Here is an 18571-nt window from a genome sequence, read left to right as displayed (position 1 = left end):
ATCATAAGGTGTATTAAGGTCTCTGTGTCCACTCCACAGAAATGACAAGCTGCAGTTTCTCCTGGGCCTCTAATAAATAAAGCATCCCTAGTTTGAAGCAAGTTAAAACAGAATCTCATAAAGAGTTCCCTCTACTGACCATCAGGACACTGCCTTAAATATTTTGGCATGGAGCACCTTTTTTTAGCCTCAAGGTTTATTTCCCCTACAATTTATATTTCCTTCTCACTTCACAAGTATTCGCCCAGCCTGGTTCTAGAACTTTCTTTTTCACCCTCTCTGGGTTTTCCAGCAGAGCCAGTGGGGTGATTTCATATCGGGCCATTACTTCCTCACAGTTTTTGGGGAGGGAGCAAACGCGCCCCCCAAAGTGCTCTGTTAGTTTCCCCATTAGGGAATATAATTTATTTGGGTAACTCAGCAGTAGTTTCCGATATAACAACAATTTCCTCAAGTGAAAAAGACTATTCATTGAATTCAAGCCCAGTACAAAAAGCAGGAACACAATTCGGGACTGCCAAGATGCTGCTCCAGATTTGTCCCTCCAGCTTACTCAAGGCCATTTGTTCGACCGCTCCTCCTGTTTCTAGACCATATAACACAGCTGGGACTACATTACACCTAAAGAATTGCAGCAATGGTTCTAGGGTAAAACGGCAATACGTGTTCTTAATGTATACCATGTGGGCTGCATGCTGTTTTCCCTTAGCCCTTTCTGCCCCTTTCCTGTTCCCATAATCGGATGGCGTAACAAGGGTTAGCCCTAGGTACTTTGCTGTTTGAAGGACTGTTCGTTTTGTTGAACCCATTCACCATTTGAAGTTTGATATTCTTTCTTTTTGCCATTATAGCACAAGATTTGGACGGGTTCGCCAGAAGACTATTTTCCTTCACATAGTCTTCAAACCTGTTAAGAAGTCTCTGCAAACCCAAGGGGGTTTTATCCATTAGCAAAACATTGCACGCGTCTGCGACCCAAAAGCAACATTCCCCCGCCACCCTGGGGAGTGAATAAGATGCGTCTTCCAGGAATTCTCCAAGGTCTGATAAATACAAGTTAAAGATGCAGAGGGCCGGTACACACCCCTGCCTCAGGCCACGTGCTGTTTCTATTGCCCCTGACCTTTCTCCCCTTGAACTCAGCCTCACCTAGACCATGGTGTTGCTATGTATCAAGATCAGTATGTCCAGGATGTGTTTTGGGAGACTGCACGTTAGTAATTTAGACTAGAGCCTTGCCCTGTCTACCATATTGAATGGCAGACTCAGGACCACGGTTACCACGTACAAAGGGTCCTTCCCCTTTACGCATGCCTGGTCAATCAAGGACTGGATAAACAAACCATTTGCATCCATACCAATTGCCCTCCCTAACCCCCTCAGGAATTTAGAAATTCTCCCGGACAAGGATATCCAGTCTTCAATGCTTCCTAGGACACATTTAGCAAACACTTTACTCTCCATGTTCAGAAGGGCTATTGCTGGATAGTTCAATGGGTCTAGGCGGTTCCCCTTCTTATAAATTGGTACAAAGATAGAGGTGTCACATGAAGCTAGAAAAATCTTGGCTTCTAAAATACTCTGAAATAAAGTGTGTAGAATCACTGCCCATACCTTAAGGTTTTGTTTCATTACTAGGTCACATAAACCATTTTGACCAGGGGCACGGGAACCCGACTTGATAACGCAAAGGTTATCCAGAGATATGTCAACTTCCCATTGTTCATTGCAAGTGAAGGTGACATTTTCTGAGTTCGTCTTTTTATAAAGTTTTCTGAAATGGCCATACCAAATTTCTTCAGGAACAGGTTTTGCCATCAAGACTACTTCCAGCATCAATTCCCCATCTCTTTGCAGGAACAAGTGTCTATTGTCTATGGGCTATGACTAAGACTGTTTTTCTTTTTTATATAACACTATTTTTCTGAGTCATAAGTCGCCCCTACATTCAGAGCCCTGATTTTCCTATGCATGTGGGCTTTCCTCAACTGCACCTCCTTCACATACGAATGGGGATGGTTGGACCTTGTGTAAGCAATGTTGTTTACTTAACAGGCACATATTTTGTCTGCAAACAATGGCAAACTCCCAACAGATAAAGTCTTAAGTTTATCAAATAATATGAATGCCAAAAGTCTCTTATGAATTTATCAATAATGTCGAGACTTTTTGGATTCCAACTAATTTGATTCTTCTGGGAATTTAGCACAAGGTTTCTACACCGGTTCCCCTAGGGGCTCAATCACCACTGTAAAACAGAGAACCAGGATCTCATGGCCAGTGTACACGTTACGAATCACCTTCAAGGATTCCAGTTTGCAAAACAGACTTTCTGACACAGACATATAATCAATCCAAGATGATGAATCGTTTCTGTGTCAGGTAGGCTTTGGGGGAATATTGCCTGCTATCTGGCCCTTTACAATTGCCATACCCCAACTATCCCAAAACTCTCTCCACTTCAACCCCTGGTGGGTTTGTCGCATCTCATAATCATTTTGGGGGCCCAAGGCCCAACCTAAGGGTCTTGTGGCAGAGATATAATAGGAATTGCGGACCCCCACCAATATGACTTCTGACTCCACAATTCCATTCTATTCACTTTAATAATGTCATCTAAAGCCCCCAAAAAGCTGGTTGGTTCATTGTGGGTAGGGTGCCAATATACGTTGAGCAGTAAGATATGTTTTCGTGCAGGATAAGACTCTAACTCTATGTGTACAGCTAGTACCCACCCCTAAAGCGCTGATGAATTGCACATGTTTCCTGGAAGCACACTATGGGGTATTCATTTAAAGTATCTAGTAGTGCTAGGTCTTGTGTTAGTTTTCCAAAACCCCAAAAGGAGATTTTGCACATTGTGGTTCTTTAGCGATTCCTTCAAGATAACATGGCTTGAGCTAAAATGTGCACCTTGTTGCCGAGGAGGGAGGGGACCTTCCCCAATAATTGTGTCCTCCATCCTCCACCTACCCAAGCATTCACACATCAGCTCAGCTCTCATCAAGCTCCACCTGATCCTCGTGCCCCAGAGAATGGCCTTCAAATGACTATGCATTGCTTACAAAGCCATCCACCACAAAACACCATCTTCCCTTCACAAACACCAGACAAGCACGACAGCATCTCATACACATTCCACACTTCAACTAACATGCACACAGAAATAACCATTTACCCAGTGGGCACCCAGAGTATGGACTATTCCATGACATGATACTGAGTTACTGAAGCAAAACAAAAGATGATGGCTGTAAGGTTCAGAATTAATCTTAACCTTTGGCATCACTCTGGGCAACCCACCACATCATCAGCCTGCCAAGCATTACAGAAAGGGGAAGACTATATGCAAATCAGGCTTTGTCTCTTCCGAAAAGTGGCAGTGTAGCAGGAACAGCTAGGTCACATCCCTTCTGCAAGAGACCACAAGTATCCCCAGACATGTTTCAGCCTCATTGGATCTCATCAGTGAGGAGTAGCGTGGGTCTCTGGGCCCAGCAGGCATGGGAACCCCGAGTGGGCATACCTGTAAGCGATATTCAATCAACACTACAGCTAAGTCAATGCCTAGTCTGGGATGCAGAGGAAAACCCTTATTGATGTATTTTTATGTCCAGTTCAATACTCTGGATGACAACCCTTGTATAACACCCCCCCTCTTAGAATCCCCCTGACCTCACTGAGCCAAGAAGTAGGTTTGTTTTGCAAATTAAAAGGTTTATTTGAAAATGTAAACAATATATATATATGTCACACTTCTATAAATAAATTGATAATGGATATTACACTTGTGAATATGAGAAGTAATCAGCAAGAGGTAACTTATGAATAGGAACAGAAGAATAAGGTGGGAAAGAATGCTTTATATGGTTCAAGGAAACGCAATGATGAATGAAATGCAGTACAGAAAATAACTTGATATGGCTTCACAAGAGATAATACGTTCACTTTTCCCCTGGTGGCAATTCACCCCCCCCTATATGCAATGCAAGGAGATGGAAGTAACACACACAGTCTTCAGGAATACAATCAAGTACAATACGGAATTCAGTTCCCCCCTAGCAAGCTTAGAGGAAACAGGTAGAAGTTTGAAACACAGGCCCAAAATGCTTTTAAATGTGATGGCAATGGATGGGAAAATGTGCTAACTGATTTTAATTCCCTCTAGAGATTCAGGGTGAGTGAGAGATGCTTGTTGGTATTAGTTCAGGCTCACTTTAGCAATGCTCTATGAGTTATTACCATGTTGCAAACGGATTTTAACAAAGGAAAGAATGGAGCTGCTATTTTGACAAGTGGAGAAATTGAGCCAAAATCGCTAATCGCGATAAATTTCACGAATGCGTAAATCGAAGTAGGAAGTCGGTTCTAGGTTTGTTGGAAAGCCTAGAATCACAGCTTGAAAATGAAAGTTAAATTTCATTCTTAGCCCAAACGGTTCCAGAGATGCGGACGATTTAATAAAGGTAGATTTTTGGATTTAAAGTAAAACTCAAAATGACAGGGGACAGCTTGCAGCTGCAGAATTGACAGGTGACAGTTGTGCAGCTTTAAAAATGACAGATGACACGATTTCTAGGAGGCAGTTCTACTTAGGTTAAAATAGCTTGAATTAGATTATTTTAACTAAGAGATTGGTTCTGCACAGTTCTGCTAGGTACTCACAATATAAATTTGAACTAGGCCTCGTCACGGATCTGGTCAACACGACCGGCGGTGGTTCTGTCTGCTCGGCGGGTCAATCAGGGACCGGTTCTGCTCACAGCGATCCGGATCTCTGGTTCTGCTCACAGCGGTCTGGGTCAGCTCTGCTCTGCTGGTCTAGCCTCTCTGGATACAGCGGCCTCTGGTTCTGGATACTGCTCTGCTTTTCGGTCCGGATCAAGTAGATTCTGGATGTAACACTGCTTTCTGGGTACTGGCAAAAGTTCTTGGCAAAAGAATTCAGACAGCTCGCCCGGCTGTGGAATAGTTTGCAAATGATTTTAAGGATGCTGAGGCCTGCTGAGAAGAGTTCTCAGTTTGTGGGTTTAGGCCCTTGCTTTAAGTTCTGAAGTAAATTTCTGGTCTCTGAAGATTGATGGATATGAAGCCTGGAGTCTCCCAGCAGAGCGTCCCGCAGAAAATGGAATTGAATGTCTCTACCTGTCCCAGCAGTCTCTTTTTATGTGTTTTGGAAGTTGGTGTGTGCGTAGCATAACTGAGCCTGCCCCTCTCTACTTGTCATTGGCCCAATTCTCCCCTCTCCCATGATTGGGGGAAGGAAATGGATTGTCATCATGATGAGGTCTGTTTATGGGTCAGAGGATCCTCCCCTGATCAATTTGCCCACAAATCTATATTTGATTCAAATACATATTTCCCAGATACACAATTTGTTGAAATTCCATGTACACATTATATATTCCTTATGGTCCATGCTTGTCCGCCTCTGATCTTCCTGGGGGCTTGCATTCAAAAATGACAACATTTTGCGCTTTTTGACTGGTTTACCAATATTGGACATTTACCAAAATTTACACACATGTGCGCAAGGAGTATGGACATTAATTGATGAAGTGTCAGATTTTTAACGTGCAGACATTTGGAGTGAGACCCTATTTTCCGCTAGCAACCCCCCAGCATACACCACAGGGTCCTAACACCGCTTAAAACGTGCACAGAAAAATCACAAGAATAATGATATTACTCATATAATTCTGACAAGTCCGCACTATGAGTTATCTATCTTTTTAAAATTATGCTCTGGCCCAGATGGGTGTGGTTTAGGTTCCAAAGCACATGGGGGAAGCTTCTGCCTGTCCCCGCCTCCAGCTCGGTTGGCTCCCAGAGGCACTTCTCCTCCCACTTCTTCCAAGAGGAAGCCACTTTACGGCCTCCCCAATATAACATTTGCCTGAGTCCAGGACAAGGCTTTGTGCAACCTCCTGCCGGTGCCCCTCCCCTAATCTAATCAGAGAGGGGTCAACTCCTTTTGGTGGGGAAGCAGGATGCAGCTAGGCCTGGGAAGAGTGGCTGAGCAGGTTTCTCCTGTCGGGGGTAGTTGTCAGGCAGAATTCAGCTAAATGTCACTTTAGTTCCCAGTTTAAATCAAACTTACAATTTTTACCTATACATTAAATAATTACTTCCTTCAAGTCATTTCAGAATATAGTTTTACATTGTATCCACCTCTTAGCAAGTTTTTCCTTGGTCTGGTTTGGGTTCCTCTGTTCAGTTTTACACAATAGTCTGGTGGTTTTAAAATGCTGGCTTTCTGATAGTGGTGAGTACCGGTATTGCAACCATTTTTGGGATTAAGAAAATGAATTCCCCACAGTTCTGAGTTGCTTTTTGGCAATCAGCATTGCCATTCCCAATGGTTTCAGGCTACTGTGTTTGTAGCCCAATGGTGGCTTTAGGCAGTGCCCTCCTGTGCTCACAACATAGGCAAAAATGGGTGGCAGCCAATTCTTCAAGTTTTCCCTGTGCACTCTCTGGGGAGTTCTGGCCATCATGATGTTTTCCATGCCAATACTGCACAGTTTTATGGTAGGGCTTGGATGCATGGGTAAAAACATCCCACATACCCCTCCCACTCTGGGTGCCAATAGCAAAAAAAGGTGAAGGCTGGAAGGTTTAGGATTAATCTTAACCTCTGGCATCACTGTGGGCAACCCTCCAGACCATCTTTCTTAACCTACCAAGCCATTACAGAAAGGGGAAAGACCATATGCAAATTAGGCTTGGTCCCACCCCAAAAGAGTCAGTCCAGCCTGAACTGCTATGTCACATCCCTTCTGCTTGAGGCGGCAAGCATCCACAGACATGTTTCGACCTCATTGGGTGTCTTCAGTGAGCAGTAGCTTGAGTCCTTAGGGGTGGGAACAAGCCTGATTTGCAATGGTTTTTATCCTTCTGCAATGGCTTAGCAGGCTGAATAACAATGGTCTGGAGGGTTGCCCAAAGCTGTGCCAGTGGTTATGATCTGGGATATTCAAAACCTCCCAGTAATCATCTTTTGGCTTTACTGAGCTACTGAACCCATGAATGTACACAGTCCTTTATTTAGACCTTCACGCATGTTGCAGCTCATCAGAAAGTGTCTCTCATGTCAGCATGTGCAAAAAGATGTCCGATTGTCTGCACATGCCTATATGGTCAGTGTGCTACAGGACAAGTGACGGAAAACACCCAACCACCATGTTTTGAGCTAGTAAATCTCTACAAAGAGATACAATGATACTGCAATGTTCCCAGTGTTTCTCAATCAAAGGTAGTACAATGTTTTATTCCTTTGCACACACACCAACTCCTTGTGCATGTGGTGAGTGAACTTACATGAACATGGGGATGATGTCAAAAGTAACGGGTAGATAACTATACAGCCATTGAGTAACAAGTGACATAGCCCCTCAACGTGTTGTACATCTAGTATGATTCTGCAAAAGCAAACCTTTGTTCAAACATGTTCCCCAAATTCTTCTTTGTATTGTATATATAAGATTATGTGTGCTAGATGAATGATCAAAGCCAGATTCTCCTCTCAGCCCCTTCTCTCTTAAGCCCATCGAAAGTCACGTCCATCTTAGTATGCTATTAGAATAAGCATATGTGGTACATGTTTACAAAAACCTAGGCTGGTGTTTGTGAAAAACCAAATTAGCACCAAAACCATTGTGCATTATGTTCTTAGTTATTCAAGCACAACACTTTTTTTCTATCTGATACATATGTGTCACATAGAAAAATCTGTGGTCATTTTTCTGTTCGAAAAATACAATTGGATTTAATGTAACATGGCCAGTAACTCTGACTGGTGCTATGTGATCCTTTAACTGTTCTCATTCTCATAAAGGTATTTCGAAAGTGTACAAAAGGAGTGTACCAGAATGTCCACGTTGTAATAATAACCTTTTATCAGAAAATAATGTGCATGGCTATTTTAGGTTTTCATAATATTCTTTGCTCAGTAGAGTAATTCAAGCATCCAATATATACTGGGCAAGAACCAATTTTGGATGTTAGTACAATTAAAACATGTCCTTTTTGTTCTAATAGCTTCTTTTGCCACGAGCACACTTCTGAACCCATGCATTTGTAACTGTCTCAACAAACACTAATAATTAACAAAACATAGAAAATTGGAAACACTTTAGACCCTGCAGCTTTGAACCTGACCCCTGGAAAGAGATTTCGAAACCCCAGGGCCCCCGCAGATCATATGGCATTTCCTGACCTCTCCCTGCACCGACAATGTGCTCGTATCGTGATGACGAGAAAGCATGTCTGTCACCACACAGTGAATGCCTCTCTCGCTTTTACTTTCCTTCCGCTTTTAAACATAAGAACAAACACAGCAGAACACGTTTCAAGATATCTATGTTTTTTCTTCTGGCCGCACTGTTGTCAGCAACGGCTGGAGTGACCCGCAAATGGGGAGCAAGCCATGTGTTAGGAGAGGAGAGGGGATAGGGAGAACAGGGCGCAGGAGGTCTCAGAAACAATCCATCCTCAATATGTGAGCCCTGATTGGAACTGCAGCTGCTCCAGGCGGTTCTCTGCCTGCACATCTCCCTGGATTACATAGTGAAATACTAGTGCACTGACTCAATTTAAATTAATTTTAAAGGAAAGCAATAACTCAATTGCAGCAATTGAAGCCCTATTCATTATTAGAGTGACTTACATGAATACTTTGTTCAACCCGTTAATAGTGTGTGGAAGACCTCGATTCGTCACAGATTACCCATATTTGTGTATTTCTGAAATGTTTTACCGAGGATTATTAAGGAGCTTACCAAAATGGTTGACCTACAAATGAAAACACACGCCACAGTTTCAAAGCTCTTAGAACTAAAACAGGGACCGACTGACGTTGGTGACTTGACACTAACTGCCTCATCAGGAGTTTGCCGATAAATCTTAAATGCTATTACCGCCGCATTTAAGGGTCTGCCAAATCACGGGTTTGGCAGGATTTACCTCAGCTCGGAGCTGGGGGTGAATCTGCCATGAATTTGCTGATTTTTTGCACTATTACTGCGCACTAATACCGCCTACGGCAGTATCGCCTAAAATTCCCCAATGGGGAATGGGGAATTTCTAAATGGGTCCGATGGGGATGGGGAATTACTGTGCCACAAACCAGTGATCTGGGGCTAACGCTAATAGCCCTGTAGCAGTATTACCACTGGGACACCGCCTAACTCATGATGACGCCCTAAGAAAGCAATTATTTACATGGGTATACAAAAAAGAACTTAGGCGGGCATACCATTAAAATCAAACAACATTGCTCCAAGTGCCCAACAATGGCTAAAAGAAATGTCAACCAGAGACCTCTCCAGAGTACTATTTCTGGACAAAATCAGATCCAAACCGCTGCACACATGGTCCTGATGTTCCTTATTGAATATATATTCTTACCCGAACAGATTCACTCCAAATTAATTCAAGCGGGAATCATGAAATCTAACAATAGTGATCACTCACTTATGACAATCTCGTGGCAGATGTATAATCAACCGAAAGAAAAACTCAAACTTCCAGAATTTACTATAAACCTGAGTCTTACTAGACTAAAAATCACAAACATAAATTTGAGAAAACTGACTGACCAACTAAACAGTAACCTAATGTCTGACGCTCAATGGCTGAACTACCCTCAACTTCTGAATAACTTCGAGCGACCCTGAATATCATCAAAGCAAGCGTCCCAACTCCACACACACGCATATTCAACCATAATTGCGAACAAGAAAAAGGAGTTGAGACGCGAAGTTAAAAAGATACAACAGCTACCACAAATAAATCATGAAAAAATAAGACTACTAAAACAAAATACAATAATTGGGTGAACAGCAACAAGCTTTGCAAAACCAAAATGATGCTGAAATAATGCTGACCGCATTAAATAAGCGCAATACCAGAGACCTGTGGAGACTACTGAACCCACAAACGGCATTAGCAAACACAATGTCATAAAACGTGGATGAACAGAGCTGGAAAGTGCCTTTTTCAAGACTTTACAAGGATAACACAAATGAAGAAAAGCAAACCAATGACCAACAAAAAGATACCTGGACGTTCACTTTGGAGACTGAAAATATTGAGAGAGCGATTACCAAACTAAACCCGTCACGGGTGCCAGGTCCTAATGGTCTCCCTAATGAAATCATCAAAGCCAACAAAATGATTTGGACACATATTTGCTCCCACATCTTTACAGCAATTGATAAAACTAAATCCATCCCTCCATTTTAGCAAAAAGCAGTATTGCTTCCACTCTATAAAAAGGGCGACACAAAACATCCGGGCAACTACAGACCCATCGCCCTATTAGACCCATTGGGAAACATTTTTGCCAACATACTTCTAGAGCAACTAAATACCTGGGCCAAAGCAAATCAAATATTTGCAAAAATACAAACTGGTTTTGTAAAGTATGTCGGGACAAATATTAATCTATTTCTCTTAAACTTGTTAAAACAAGAGGCAATTTATGCCAAACAACAAATATACGCAGCATTTATTGACCTCAAATTGGCCTTTGACTTAGTAAACAGAACACAATTATGGACCAAACTACATCAATGGGAATGCCCTGATTGTTAGAAATCCTGCTATAAATCCATGAGAAATGGATTTGGTAACTTCAATAAACCAACAATTGTACAGAATACCAGCATAAAAGGATACATGTAGGGTAGATTTTACCAAAAGGATACACGTAGAGTCTTCCAGAGATGACTCGATGTACCTCGTATCTGTTGAATAGCGACCTTCCAACTGACGGCACACTTTGACTGTTAAAGAAACAGCCCAAGGGAGGAATCAGTGGAAAGTGCGAGTAAGTATATAGGAACCACCAGCCTGTGGAGAAAGATAAAGAAGATATTAGGAGCTGATGGAGACAATATAAGACAGTATGTTTCTGTTTGAAAAGCCACTGACCTGTTTTCTTTTAAAGGCGAGAAGTATGTAGGAACGATCAAGCTGCTACTGTTGTGTCATTAGTAATCCCCACAATAGAAGACTCCTAACCAACGACAGGGAAAGGAAGGTTAGTAGGGAAAAACTAACACGCACGAAACGAGGGCCACACTAGATTCGGGATGGTGCACGCAGGATCGCGTCCATAAAGTCTCAGTGCACTTGATGTATGAAGGTGAAGAACAGAGACAAAGATTGGAGTAACAATGGAAGTTCGTGGGATGAGAAGAACCGAAATACAAGCTGGTAAGTCCTTTGCAGGAATTGCCCTCAGAGGTTGTACAACAGAAGAGAGTAGAGGAAACCTCTCTCACCTTTGAAGGAGTAAGAATGTTCGCTCCGTGAATATAGCTGGTTGGAGACAATGGAGAGGAATGGTGAATCCAAAGCGCAGCCCCTCGGAAAGAGCTGCAGGTACAACAATAGGAGGCTGCAGAAAGTTCGGAATATTCAGGTGGCAGTCACAGGGTAATGCGGCCAGGACAGCGGGGGCAGCCAATACCGGATAATGGCCCCGCGGGAAAGACTGCAGGTGCCGCTTCGGGAGGTTGCAGAATTCGGAATATTCAGGTGGCTGTCACAGTGTAATGCAGCCAGGACGGCGACTCAATAGGAGATCGAGTAGCCAAGCGTATTCCGTGGAGGAGCAAGGAAAGAAGCAAGAGCAACGGCTCCGGAACGTAGAACGTAGAACTAACGTCGATCAGAAGCGCCGAATACCGGAACTTCCGAGTTTAAGTACGTGTCAGCTGATTAGCGCGTAACACATGACCAACGCATTGTCAACTGGCTATCGCATATGCCGGAAAGTCCTTACAGAGGCACTACGCACATGAAGGTGGAATAGAAGGAAGGTATGTAAACAAAGTACAAGTCATAACCAAATGTTGCGAATAATGTCAACGTATTCTTTTGCCGGGTAGTTTATTAAACAGCCGCCAGCGAGTGTAGAACGGTCTAGCCGTTCGCTAGGCTGAATGACAAGACGACGAGGAGAAGCCATTGGCAGGCATGACACTGATAATATATTGGAACTTTTGAACCTACTATATGAAAATACATCAATCAGAGTCAGATTATCAAAGGATGACACATTCAAACCTTTAATGGCCCCAAACAAGGTTGTCCATTATCAGCGATATTATTCAATTTATTCACGGCTGATTACATGTCCGAGACTAACACCCCAAAATGCAATGCAACATCCATCCCGTGTATAATTTACGCAGATGATATTGTCATATGCTCTCAAACACCAAGAGGGCTCCAAATAGCCCTGTTAAAATTAGAGGCCTACATGAAAGTAAATCATCTTCAAATAAACACACAAAAATCGAAAGTTATACTGCTAGCACCGACTGGTAGGATGAACCAGAAAATGAAAACAATGTTCTTGAACCAACAGCCCTTAGCTTGAGTAACAACTGTAAAATATTTGGTGATATGAGTGAATCAATCAGCAACAGAAATCAACTGGGCCAACTTCCTTAACACAAAAACTTTATCACTAGCCCATCAAGGATGCTTTCTCCACTGCAAATACGGGAAATTTTCATTAAAACCTATCATTACATTTTACAGACAAAACGTGGTGGCTATTCTTTTGTATGGCAGCGAATCTCTGATTAACCTAGACAGAATGATATGGTCGCAACTAGAAGGCCTGTTTTGGAGGAAAGTATTATCACTACCCCAATCATTTCCAACGGCTCAAATTAGATACGAACTGGCACTCCAATCAATAACATCTCTTTACACATGGAGAAAATTAGATCTATACAGGAAACTCCTGACCGATCTCCACATCCCGGCGCTAGAATTAATCCAAGGAAAAGAAAATGCAACACAAGCAACTACTCTGCGGGCCTGGAAAACTACTAACACTGCACCCGGAAAAAGCAAAAAAACGAATCACCAAAAACGACTGAATAGCGACCATAGATGCTAAAGAAAAATACAAACTCAACCAAGACTCTAAATTCGACAGTCACCCAGTAAACTGTCTCCCGGTCTATCTCCAACGATTTCCATCTACACAAGTTAGAGACTTGTTTTTACGCTTTCGGCTAAACCTGCTACCAACAAGGGAATCACTGTCATCTAGGAATCTCTTAGCAAAAGACATGGCCTTTTGCAGATTCTTCAAAAAAGAAAATGAAACCGAAACTTTGAAGCACATCACTATCTCTTGCTCAGTCCTGACTGACACCAACATTCGTGTCAGAGCCATCTATCTATCTGCAACAACTCAATTGAAACCTGAAGATCGATGGGCAAAATTTCTCCAGGGAAAAAAAAAAAGAGATTTCCACCATTGTATATTTCTTAAAAACAATTCTAGAAGACAAAAGACAATAAGAAAGAAATGATTTAAGTATAATGAGTTGTTCTGTTGTTCTTAGTTTTTGGATGTGAAAGGTTGTATAAACAAAGATGAAAGGTTGAATATATAAACCAAAACATTTTTAATTAAAAAAGAAAAGTACTTAAAGATGCCATGGACAACATCCCCACTAAACACTCTCGTCACTCACAGCGGATTACCAGAGTAGTACACATCCATCAGGGATGTGATGAATGAAAATGATTTGATGATTACAAAGTGAGGTAGCCGTTACGAAAATGAGACAGCTAATTCTAAGGGGAGGGATCCATCACGTGCGCTCAATCGGAGCGGTGATATAAAATGACTCTTATCTTTGGAAGACAAGCAGCATTGGTGTTGATGTGACCTGGATATTTATGGCAGCAAATCCAGCCATTTTGTTAGTTAAGTGCCTCTAAACCATGCTGTTTGTGAGTAAATGAAAAATCTCAACTATGAGTGGAATTTTACCGTTCACCCGTGAAGATATAGATCCCACATTACATGGAGAACGTGGTGAGGAAATGTATAGTCTATCCAACACCGAAGTTTGAAACATTTGGTTCTCCAGACGTTTTGAACTACTGTCAGCCCTAGTCAGCATAGACAATGGTGAGGGATCATGGGAGTCGTAGTCCAAAACATCTGGAGAGCTGCAGGTTGTAATCCCCGACCCTAACACTATATGATCATAAAGACGGTTCTAGGTATGAAAGCCCTTCTGTGGCATTTTTGATTGCTTCTAGGCTTACTGCCAAATTTAAACACTTGTCTTTTGCACAAGCACAATCCAAACTGTTGAAAACCTGCCATTATGTAGTGGATTCCTTTCTGAGCTGTCTCATTTGACCTACTAAACACTCCTATTGTTGTCACGGTCATGAACATGCTGTAGTTATGTACTCACTGCTTACCAAATGATTGGGAGTTTCACACTTTGCGTTCCGTCATTCGGTCAATAGATCTCTATTGACCTGTGATCCATCAAACCCCAGCTCTTTGACCTGTCGGTTCTCTTGCCTTGGGTTCACTACATCAACACAGTCTATATGCGACCAAAATAGTGGCTCTGCTGACATATTCAGCAAGATCTAGGCCCAGACATGCCTTGGGAATCAACAATATGATTGTCCTTTTGATGCAGTCACAGGCTCCATCACATGATGGTGTTAAAGGCATGGATTGTACGCGGGATTCAAACATTTGCAACAGATTAAAAATCTAAAGATGAACTGGGATCGAACAAGTCTCCAAGGGCCTGCCTTAGATAAGAAAGAATATAGACTGAACCAAATGCTGTACTTGCCTTTCAGCTCACAATTACATGCACTCTTAGGGCCGGTCTTTGCATCAGGCAATGCAGGCAGGCAGCTGTCTGAGGTGCCAGGCTCTGAGGGGTGTCAGTCCGACCCCATCAACATCATTGTCATCAGTTTAATGATTGTAAAAAAGAACATATGGTACACAAAAACAAAGTGAAACCTGTTAAATCATCAGACTCTCCAGTTCCTGCACTCAGCAGCGGTGCTGCGAGGCCTTAAAAGCAACATTTGTTGCTCATCAGTTGCCAGGCCGAGGCTTCTGTGATCACACGTGCCTCCTCCTCAGCGCATGTGATGCACAGATTTGGGGCTGATTGATCCATTGGGCTGGTAGGAGTTGCGCCTGAGTGGTTAGTATCTTGGGTACATGCTACTCTCTGTGCCTGCGTGGGACACACGGTCCAGATGCGAAGAGGTGATGTGACTGTGTTTGTATTATTGTAGCTCCCCATCTTCCTCTGTGAGGCCATTGCTTTATAGGTGGGTGGGGGGCAGTGGTGCAATGACCATGCAGTATGTGTGTAACACAGTAATATAAGAGTCGATCATATCATAGGCTGGATGTATTATTAATGCAATTTTGGAATGCAAAGGCATTCATTTGCCATTTTAATGGAGCACTACAAAGCCCCTTCATTAAAGGAATAACCACCTTAAATGTACATTTTACTCACATACTAAGCAATACGGAAATATGCTATTTTTAAAATGATGGTTGACACTTTAAAACAGACATGAAAGCTCTTTCTTTGCTGTGCTCTGAGTGTAGCACAAACAGAGAAATGTATATACATGAAGTATTTAATTTCCAAAATTACGAGAGCATGAAATCACGAGGTAAAATAGCTTATTTTTTATATTAATATTGTTCAACCTATATAAACACTATAGAGGAACAAGCATTCGCAATGCTGTATTACACTGTAATACCACAAAGTAAGGTTGGGGTTGCGGACCGCAGAAGCAAAAATCTATATTTAGAAGTCCACCATTATAGTTTCCGCCTCGCCATCCATGTTGTCACTGAAACAATGCGATCAACTTTAAAATTAGTGACTGTCTGCAGGCTAAATGGACCGTGCAGAGAAGTGATACAGTGCCCACATATGCTTATATGTTTTGTGGGTCGTCCTCACTCCCCAAGCACTTTGCTACCTGTTACAAAGATGCACCCAGGCCAGGCTTCCCTGTGATGGTGGTATTTGCTAAGAGACTGCACAGGGCACCCACAGACACAAAGCTTCCCCCATCATTGTGTTGCACCCAGAGGCGCTGGAGAAGCACCAGATCAGACACAAATGAGAGAGTGGGGATAGTTGGGGGAGCACAGGCACAGGTTAGACCACCCACCCATGTCCCCCTCCCCCAACCGCCCACCTCGAGTGAATCAAGCAGTGCCCAGGAAAATATTCCTGTTTTAATCAAAACACATCAAACCCCATGACCCCTTCCCCTTATCTTAGTAAGGCATTTCAGACTCCAGAAATCACCCCTCTTCCGTTCGTTTTGTTCCGTAAAGCGAGCAAAGCTGTAGACGGATAGAACAGGATGTAGAAAATAAATGGGTTGACAGCTGCACAATTAACAATTGCCCGGCGATTAGTAATGTAAAACCTTTCATTGTTAGCACATGCATTGATATGCATACATTTTTATGCAAATGATATCAGAGGGGTGTTTGTACTTGCATTTCAGGGGAGTGTTTGGAAGGGTAGAGGCAGGAGACTGTTCATTCTCACAGCAGTTCTTAAGTGTGTGGCTTCTCTGTGGTTTCAGACGTCAAGAAAACCAATGTGAGAACATTTACCTGTAACAGTGGCTCAATGCCTACGGGTTGCATGTGCACTATACAAATGAAATCAATAAATAAGAAGGTGAGAGTTAACAGATTGTAACATTGAAGCTGCACTAGAATAGTCTCATTAGAATGTGAGAATAAATGCACATTCTAATGAGACAAGTAAATTTGCCCCCCACACAAGTACGTCTGCCCCTCCCCCATCGTCTCTGAGGTTAGCACCTCTCCCAACATTTTGTGTGGAGGACGCCAACCATGCTTCCTGCCTGGGTTGCAATCTGGTCTAAGACCGGCCCTGTGCACTATGGTTACAAATGAAACTGTTCATTTGAAGGCAGACACAATTCAATGAATCTCTGGTGTTTATCCTCTTGTAAACCTCCAGAAAGAACAATTTTAGTAAAACATCAGGTCTGGTTACAGACTGTAACCACAAACCTTTTCAGAGTAAAAATATATGTGGCTTTAAGCAGCAATTTGGGCAGAGCTTTGCCTCCTTAGCGAAACGCCTCTCCCAGCAGTAAACGAGCCACAGCTCTACCTTTCGAGGAGCAAAAACCACCCCCCTCTTGTCTGTGTCCTACCAGGGACGCCATTTCACCAAAATGCCAGGGGTAGCATAAGTGACATCACACGACCCTTGACATCTGATGACATCATAGGAAGTGATGTCATCTTGACCCCACCGCAAAGTGACATCACAGGAAGCGATGGAACACAACCTTTCACCCCTCGACAAAACAGGAAGTGGCATCACATAGCATTGTTTCAAAGTACACTAAGAACAATATGTTTACGATATCACTGTAAAGTGATATACATTTCATACAGGAATGGATCACCATACGTATCGTTAATATAAGGCGTATTTGCCCATATTACTGTGAATGCAAGCAGATGTCCAAGGTCAAACGATAATGATGTGTTATTATATAACACTTACGCTTAAGCGCGTCATATACAACAAATATACACACAATAACACCCAACCTGTGTTGGTACTCATTTATCAACCTCAGCAGGATGAATGGCTGCGTTGACCTTGCTGGGAGTAGAACCTGCAACCAGCAGATCACACACACACTGCAGCAACCAGCGCTCAACCCACTGAACTATCTTCCTGGCTATAGCTATCAGAAAACCAGCCACTCCAGAAACAAAGAGCCACATGCTGCTGACCACAGCACATGAGCCACAATCTAAACCAAAAATAAAAAAAAGTCAAAGAAAAAACATGTGTTTTTCTTTTTTTAGTGGTAGCAAGGGTGACCACGGGGGTAGCAAGGGAGACCTAAGGGGTCGCAGTTGTGACCCCTGGCAACCCCTAAATGACGTCTATGTGTCCTACCCACTCCCACTTCTGAGCTATGTCAATCCAGCAAAAAGTCCAGACAATTCAGTCCTATTCAAAGATGACGGTACATTGGGTAAAGAACTGAATAAGTGCAGCATTGCATTCCTAGAGGCTGAGCGCTACAGAGGGTTGAGGGGCACTGGTAGCTGCTTTGCCACAGTTAGAAACGAAGGATAAAATATTTCACAAGATTCCATCCATTAAGTCAGACATTCTGCCTTTCCCTGGCAGTCCTTGTTGGCCTCTAAATGGTGCGTGAAATCATTTGCAGCAGGGTTTCCATTGCCTGCTCGTAAAATGCATGAAGAGCTCCAATGTTCCTGCAGTATTCCCCTGGCAGCTGCCTGTGCGGCGACTGTAATGTCCTCCCGCCTGTCTGCCAAAGGCTAATGCTGCCCACATGTGGGAGAGATATCAGTCCTCTTAAGCTTCAGAAGGAAGGGGACATTTATGATTAAATACACACTGGTACTCCAAGGGCAATACAGCTAAAATAATGCTCGCAGTCTATCTCTGTTATTCCACTGACTATTGGTTTCATGTGATGTTGTTTTAGGACTGCCAGAGGAACACAACTGGGAAGCACTGTGAGAGGTGCCTGGATGGTTATATTGCTGATGCCACAAGAGGCCCGCCCAAATCCTGCTTGCCATGCCCGTGTCCCTTACCGATCAGCTCTAACAAGTATGTGCACGTTTAGTTTGCATGCATGACTTACTGCCTTACTTTTTATAATGTTATAAATGTGTTCTTACTTT

At 42.8% G+C, this 18571-nt stretch overlaps 1 protein-coding gene across 2 annotated transcripts in view; it reads left to right on the top strand.

Annotated features, from left to right (window-relative positions):
* Positions 1–18571, top strand: part of LAMA4 (laminin subunit alpha 4) — a 576642-nt gene that overhangs the window by 126312 nt on the left and 431759 nt on the right. For both annotated transcript variants that reach the window (XM_069607855.1, XM_069607854.1), the window contains exon 3: positions 18370–18497. In XM_069607855.1, coding sequence (XP_069463956.1) covers positions 18370–18497 — 128 coding nt within the window. The remainder of the gene's footprint in view (positions 1–18369; positions 18498–18571) is intronic.

This window comes from Ambystoma mexicanum, chromosome 4q, assembly GCF_040938575.1.
Source record: "Ambystoma mexicanum isolate Mex_15411 chromosome 4q, UKY_AmexF1_1, whole genome shotgun sequence".
Taxonomy (NCBI): Eukaryota; Metazoa; Chordata; class Amphibia; order Caudata; family Ambystomatidae; genus Ambystoma; species Ambystoma mexicanum.
The sequence above is the reverse complement of the archived record's forward strand: the minus strand, read 5'-3'. Positions and strand labels throughout refer to the sequence as shown.